The following is an 8,132-nucleotide window of genomic DNA, read 5'->3' on the forward strand; positions in this document are numbered from 1 at the left end:
GGAGTTCAGACTAATAGGATTAGTGGTAATAAGATTTCCACACAACATCAGCACCTAGCATATTCTAGTGCACAAGGACAACATCATAACCAGGGCACATGTCATCTGGAGATTTGCGACAAGGTGCGTCATCGCTCTGCAGACGACACCCAACTCAGTTTATCGTTTTCATCAGAGATTAGGTGAGGCTGCAAAAGTGGTAAGCTGGTATTTGGAGATAGCCATGGACTGGATAAAGGCCAATAAACTGAAACTCAGGTGCGGTTTCTGTTGGTAGGCAGTTCATCTAGCTTAGATGGTGTTGTTCAGCCTTTTCTTGGCGGGGTTGTACTCAGACTACAATCTGCAGCGCCGATAGATTTGGTCTTATATTTAGAGACCCAAATGACTTCTAGCCATAGTTATGTTATAGGAACATCCAGATTTGACTGCTGTAATGCACTATATGTGGTTCTGCCTTTGCCGAATACTTAAGTTAGTACAAAATACTACATCAAGATTCGTAATTGGCTGGTTGAATGGATCACATCCCAGCAGTCTCAAAACAACTGAAGTAGTTAACAATCAATTGCCAAGCACATGGCTTTTTATGTTTATAGCCCTTAAACAGCTTAGCACTGGGATACCAGAAGGACTGCATGAACCTGCCCAGATATTAAGGTCTTCCTCAGATGCTCTTCTGAGCTCCCTTATCTTCAGAAGTGAGAAAGGAGGTGCTAGATTGTCCAAGGTAGAAGAACATAGACATCCAGGCTACTAGCCATTATCCTCCTTTAAAGTCATCCAAGTCATCACAACATCTCATGGGAACGAATTTCATAGCACAGTGGTTCTGAAACTTTCTTCTCTGGGCCACACTTTCAGAATAAAAATTTGTTCGCACCACCAATTAGTGTGTGAGTAAGAAATACATTGGGGGGGGGCATACCTCATGGCAGTGCTTGATTTATAACATAGAACACAACTAGTTTATAATATGATCATGGGACATCCAGAAAGTATAAAACAATGCAGCTACATAAGAACATGAATCATTCCCTAAATAAAATATTGATTATCCTTGAATCTTCCTGCCATATTGCCATCCTCTCCTGCCACACCAGTGTGGCGTACCACAACCTTTGAGAACCACTGGTCTAAGTATATACAGTGGTACCTTGGGTTACAAACGCTTTGGGTTACAGACTCCGCTAACCTGGAAGTAGTACCTCGGGTTAAGAACTTTACCTCAGGATGAGAACAGAAATTGCTCGGCTGCATAGCAGCAGCGGGAGGCCCCATTAGCTAAAGTTAAGAACAGTTTCAGGTTAAGAACGGACCTCCAGAACGAATTAAGTTCTTAACCCGAGGTACCACTGTAATGCTGACTGGATGATCTCTATATGTTTCGTCATACTCCTTAAAAAAAAAAAACTCTAAAAGGTTAGTGAGACAGGACTTCTCACCCTTGCAGAAGCCATGCCACCTCTGCTTCATCAAGAACTGTTATTCCATATGCAATTGTGTCACATTGCCCACTTTTCAGTCCTCAGGTATAGAGGCTGATGTTAGGAGCAAAGTATATGTTTTTGTTAGAAGATCAGCAATTCACATTTGAGTTTTTAAAGAACTCTCAGGTGGATACCATCTGCACCCGGCAATTTGTGAATTTTAAATTGTCCATAAGGCCTAGAACTTCATTTCTTGTTTAGTACTATTTGCTTCAGTTCCTCAGACTCTCATCCTGCTATAGTTGGTTCAGGTGATCAGATCTGCCCTACATCTTCCACCATGAAAATATATGCAAATAATTCATTCAGTTTCTCTGCAATCTCATTTTCCTCCCTTAGCACACCTTTCTCTCCCTTATTCCTTTCTAGCCAGTTTCCTGCTAGACGTTTCCTGCTTCTAATGTGTAGTTTGTTGGTCTTCGTGTTTTCTAGTGATCCTTGAATGGCAGGCTAACTGCAACAGCTTGGGAAGAAAAACAAGTACCACTCTGAATCCAGGAAAGGACAAGCAACATTCTCCAAACCCCATTATTGAGGGGGCTGTGGAGATCAAAGCTGTTGTCACAAAGAGAATGGGAATGGGCTGACAGACAAAAAGTGTTCAGTCATGTGGGAAGTTTTAGGATGAAACTGAGCTTGTATGGAAGACTGGTGGGTCTGCATACCGTAGGAGAAAATATAGAGAGAGGAACCTCCAAACTTCATAGAGCTGTTCTTTTAACTGTGCTGACCTTCCATCAGGTGTTAGACTGATACTCTCAGGCTTGCTTTCCTCATTTTCTTCTTCTTCACCTTGGGAGAGGAGACATCTTTGTACTGTATGTCTCTCCTGCTGAGAACAAAGAGGAGGCATGGTTCTTTGTATCTCCATCTTAGTTAGACAGAAGAAAGGATATTTCCTATCAGGTATGTTTCCCCTTTAATAAAGTTAGCTTTCTCATTTTCCTAAACTCAAGATTATCAGTGTGATTATAAACAAGAGCAAAGTGTGCTCCTCCAGATCAGATCAGCTTCCAATCTGTGTATTAATCCTGCACAAATATTCCAAGTGAGTTCATACTGAAGGAGCTGAAATCATGGACCTTATTTTGGGCAAGCCTGGTCCAAACAAATCATATTATTAATAGAGAACATGCAAACGCATATAGAAGCTGCCCCAAATGTAAATAGAACTGAATTTAGCCTAACTTTACAGTACTTACGAGACTGAAGCTTCTCTCTAGCATTGCCCCCTAGGCAATTTGCCTAGATCTTAATCTATCTCCAAAACTTTACAAAATAGTAAAAAAATAAATATAATATTTATCCAATAGAGGTCAGTAATAATTGTTATTGTATTTTATATGCTGCCCAACTGACTGGGTTGCCCCAGCCACTCTGAGTGATTTCCAACAAAATATTAAAACACACAAAAAACCTGAAACATTAAAAAACCTCTCTGTACGGATTGCCTTCAGGTGTCTTCTAAAATTCAGATAGATGTTTATTCCCTTGACATCTGATGGGAAGGCGTTCCATAAGGCAGGCGCAACTACTGAGAAGGCCCACAATGCACACAAACCCAAAATAGTACTTTTATACCCAGAGCAAATTTACCTGTGCAACTGGCATTCCACATAGCCAACCTTTCATTTTAACCACCCCCTCAGCCTCTATGCATGCAATACTAGTGTGCTCCAGTGAGGTGTCCACTTGCTGGCATGCTATCACTGCACCTCAAGGCAGGCCAACCTAGTTTAAGCAAGACACCAGGTGCATGAGACGCCTCACAGGGCAGTTCTTACTTGCCTGCCAACTTATTTAAATCAGGCTTCAGTTCACCAAATGAAAGAGTCGCCTTCTGGCATAGCAGAAACATCCATAGGGTTGATGTTCTGAACTAATATCCATACGTAGTGTGTTATACTACTGGCCCATGGTTGGCGCATATAGAGTTTCAAATATATTATTTAGGATCTATGTGAGCTATTATTTAGGAACATAATGCATAGGAACTGATTTTGCAGCTTTGCTGGACTAGTTTTTTTTTTTTACTTATAGTTCTTCTGGAATTAGTTGTTCTGACTGCCAAGCAGACTAAACTCTGCACCCTAGGCTACCAGCTACACTTTATTGGTTTGCTTAAAGTCTGACAACTTCAGCCTCAGTCCCTTTTTGGTACTAGCCAGGGGCAGTAAAGGGGGGGGGAGCAGAGAATTCAGTGAGACTCATAACTGGTCCACAATAAAATGTCTGAGAAAATTGTATTTGATATTGGATATGGGAAAGGTCAATGCTGATTTAAAAGGAAGACAAATAAGAGGATGATTGGGTCGACTGAGGGGAAAATATGGAGCCATGCAGGCCATTGGAAAATCAGTTCTCATTTATACAGTATACTAAAATATGTATAGCTGGCTCCCTCATCTAAAATATCAATGCAGTGTACAGCAAATGATGACCTCTTTGCTTTCTATTGACTGGTGCCTGTATGGAGATAGCCAGATGTTGGAAAACTGGCATTGGGCTGAACATTGATTCTTGGTATAACAGAGTACGGTCAATAGCAATGGCTGATAAACTAACATGTCAGGTCAGAGCAGCAAAGGGCAAACACAACCCGTTTCCTTTGTAACATACTAGCTGGCCCGGCCACACATTGCTGTGGCTCACCCCTGTGACTGCCCCCACCCTGTTCTGACCCATGACCTATTCTGCCCCCTCCTCCCCCCACCCCCGGCTCATCCCTGTGATTGGCCCCACTCTGTCCCAACCCATGACCTATCCCAGCCTCTCGGCCCAGACTGCAAAGCCAAGCCGAGATGCTGTGGAGAGGAAAGGTTTCCTAGCTGCAGTACCAGTGTAGCCATCGCTACAGGGCACTGTTTTGCAAACTCTCCTGTGCTCCCAGCACCCCCAGCTGTCTGAGTTTTGTGTTCTGGAACAGTGGTTTTTACCTGCTTTACCTGCCATAGGTGTGACATCTATCTACGCAACCTGTATATCACTCGCATATTAGCTTGGGACGTTGTGTCCAAATTTGAACACAATCGGTCAAGCGGTTTTGGAGAAAAGTGGAGACTAACCCACATGCCCAGTTTACATTATATATATATATATATATATATATATATATATATATATATATATATGTTTATTGAATAAATAAATAGTTCAGACTGGCAGAAATCCACCCAACACTCACAGGAAAATGTGGTGTGATCTTTTAGAGTAATCAAATGAAACTTTATTATACAGCATGACAAAAGACTGTAATTTTATCATGACAAGTTATTTGTTGTTTACTGTTGTAACAGTCGTTTTCTCAAAACGTATCTTCTGTACCATAAAGAATAAATGCAAAGCATTATTATTTTTAAAAGGCAGTGAACAACAAAATAGGCAGGTACAGTGAAACATAAATAGAATACAATGTAAGCCTGGGATCCGCTCTGAGGATCTTATGATGAGGGGTGGTCTATAAATTTAAAAAATAAATAAAAATAAATAAATAAGGCACGTTTGGAAGTCCAGCTTCTTGGGGGTCTGATCTAGCCTTCCTCTACAAAAATTCTGCCCCTGCAAGATCGCACTGATTTGGGTAGCAGCAGATAAAATAAAATAAAATAGGCAGCACTGAGGCAGGTAGAGCTAATCACCCTCATTGGGGTGCTCCCTCCTTGGTCATCAACTCAATCATGTGATGTGTGGAGGGTGGGTGATAGTCCCTTTCATAGCTGAACCACATGGTTCAACTGAGGATACTGTGAACTTGTATGTTCCAGGAATGTGTGTGAGTGTGTGTATGGATGGCCACACCCACTGCTAGCTTGTGAACCCCAGAAAGGTGATCAAAGGTGAAGGAGGCCATTGGGCAGGAGGAAAGTTACCCACTCCTGTTTTAGAGGAATCAGTAGTAACCTCTCTTTCTGTGTGTGTTCATGTGCATTTGCTTTATTTAAGTTGCAAAGAACTATGCAAGTAAAAATGGAAAGTTGTTTGCTTAAGGGAGAGGGAGGGTCCCTTGACAACGTTTCAAGGATAGCATAATCTAAGAATTCAGCTTCTGAGTAGCCAAGATAAACCACACCCAGTGAAAAGTAAATCATCACCCTTAAAGATCTGTTTGTTTTCCTTTCATACATACGTTCATACAAAACCAGAGACAGACAACCTGTAACCTCCAAATGTTACTGGGCTGCAGCTGCCAGCATCTCTGCCCATCAACCATCCTAGTTGGGGCTGATGGGAGTTGGAGTAGTCTAACAACATCTGAAAGGCTGCACGTTGCCTGCCTCTCTTCTTCACATGTTGTTTATGTAAAATCTGCTAGGTAGTTTCAGTCCTTCGGTACTGAATGTCTTGGAAGCACAACTCATGTCCATCAGCAGCTGCGCATTCAGAATTGTGGACCCAATTTTGTGGAACTCTCCCCTAACTAATATCAAGCATCCCCCCTCCCTGTTGAACCCAAACCCTTTCCTTTATTCCAGTAGATATTTTAAGTAACTGATTTAATCTATATTGTTATTTTGTTGAACTTGATGTAAACCACTTGGATACATTTATAATTAGGTGGTATATAAACTGTCAAAACAACCACCTATCAGAATAATTTCGTACTATTTGACTCTGGATTAACTGTCTGGTCTGCATAATTTTTCCTCTTGAGTGCAGTTCTGGTTATTTTGTCAGAGGTAAATTGGACCTCCTGTTTCCAATGATTTTTTTTACAGTAATATCAAATAGTTCGGGGGGCTCTGTTTTTATACCAGTGGTTTGTTGCAAAAGTTTCTGAAAGGAAGAAGTAGAGGACGAACAAGACAGTGACAAAAGAAAGATGCTAGAGGGACCTAAAAAAAATGAGAAACACGTGTATTCTCCTTGACTCCCATTTTCATCATAGCACAACATTCCAACTGAACTTTTGCCATCACCACTCTCCTGTTGCCACAGTCAGTTCACATAGCAGGCTATTTCTTTCAGCAGGCTTTCCCCACTGCATCAACTCACTACATTCCCCCACAAAAATCTGCCTTCTACATTGTTTGGGACCCTGAAATGACCACCAGCTTCTGTTATAGTAACTAGGACCATATCTAAAATACACACCACAGCATTTAGACGAGTTCCTGGCCAGAAATGCAGCGAGCGACTTAAAAACAACAACCCCCAAACATATGCCTACATAACTGGGAAGAGAAAGCATCAGCCAACGGATCCCAAAGCCCATCGGAGCACTCGTTAAAACACCCTACTCCCGGATGGCTCTATTTCATATGGGAGGTAGCGGGATAAGAAGCAACTTATGCCTCAGAAACAGCGCCATAAAACGACGTGACACTGATTTTAAACCTTGTTGTAATAATTTATTATTTATACCCCGCCCATCTGGCTGGGTTTCCCCAGCCACTCTGGGCGGCTCCCAACAGAATATTAAAAACACGATAAATCATCAAACATAAAAAACTTCCCTAAACAGGGCTGCCTTCAGATGTCTTGTAAAAGTCAGGTGGTTGTTGTGGTTATGATCCGCCAGAGCTGACCCGACAGATATAGCTCGCGAAATTAAAAGGTATGGAAATCCTGAGAGTTTTTGATGCCCAAGTAGAACGGCTCCAGAAGCAGCAGTACAGTAGTTGCTTGAGATGAGAGATCAACACAAGACACCCACCACATATCTGACCATTTATTCCGAAGTCTCCGGCCGCCCTCCCCCGACCCACACAGAATGTAGCAGCACCAGAAAAGTGTGGCTCTCGGCACGTGTCGCTCGCTCCTCTCGACTTTCCGATCCCCGTGGCTTAGGTCGAATTAAAAAAGAGCCAAAGCCACTATCTTTTATGCCGCCACCCCACCCCTCCCTCTCCCTCCCCATCTGGCTTTGGGGCAAAAAGGAGAGGCGCGCAGACCCTACCTTTCAGAGATCCCGTCCAGGGCACAGAGTACTCCAGAAGAGACTTCAACACTTCAGGGAAATCCATGGCAGGAGGGGCTCCAAGTCTGCTGCAGCTGGACATTTCCCGCCTTGGGCTGGGGGAGGACAATCCCGTTTCTTCCCAAGAGAAGGGCCGACCGCGTGTCTGAGCGCAGAGAACGGGCTTTTAGCAGAAGTCACAAGAGGAGCCCGGAGCGATGTTGCTCAACAACTCCTGGCAGGGGGAGGCTGCGAGAGGAACAGCCAATCAGAGACGGAGGCAGCCCAGAACTCTTTAGCTAGCTCCGCCCACTCCTCGCTGGCCAATGACAAACAGGGCCGGGCCGGTCTGCCGGGGCTGGTTTACCCTCCCGCTGCAGCCAATCAGGCCGTAAAGAACTGGGCCGGTTACCTAACTTGCGAAAGGAAATGGGCTCGGTCGCAGGAAAGGCTTAAATCTCAAGTGTGAGCAGACGGGCAACAAATCAAAGCAGGATTCTGACAGTTGGCACAAGTCTACCACAACCATAAAGTACAATGCCAACCTCACGCAAGTAAATCAGAGGTTGCTCTCTCGATCAGACAGAATAAATGCATTAGTTAGTACCTCCCGGTGTTGTTTTGTTTTCAGTCTGTGGAGCGGCTTTGCAAATCATCCGTCATCTTAGGAAGGGGTTCGCAGCGTGACCCTGGAAGCTGCCACCTCTTAACCAGTGTTTCTGATTTCTCCATCAAAATACTGTAGG

General features: G+C 43.4%; 1 protein-coding gene across 2 annotated transcripts in view; it reads right to left on the reverse strand.

The window, feature by feature from the left end:
• The window catches only part of TEF (TEF transcription factor, PAR bZIP family member), a 29,645-nt gene extending 22,043 nt beyond the window's left edge, over window positions 1-7,602 (reverse strand). The window contains exon 1 of one of the 2 annotated variants that reach the window (XM_035127525.2): window positions 7,387-7,600. In XM_035127525.2, the coding sequence (XP_034983416.1) occupies window positions 7,387-7,489 (103 nt within the window). In that variant the 5' untranslated portion in view covers window positions 7,490-7,600. Of the gene's footprint in view, window positions 1-7,386 lie in introns of both variants that reach the window. The other variant, XM_060279793.1, reaches the window with a different exon arrangement.
• Window positions 7,603-8,132: the final 530 nt, after the last annotated feature.

Source organism: Zootoca vivipara, chromosome 10 (genome assembly GCF_963506605.1).
Source record: "Zootoca vivipara chromosome 10, rZooViv1.1, whole genome shotgun sequence".
Classification (NCBI taxonomy): domain Eukaryota; kingdom Metazoa; phylum Chordata; class Lepidosauria; order Squamata; family Lacertidae; genus Zootoca; species Zootoca vivipara.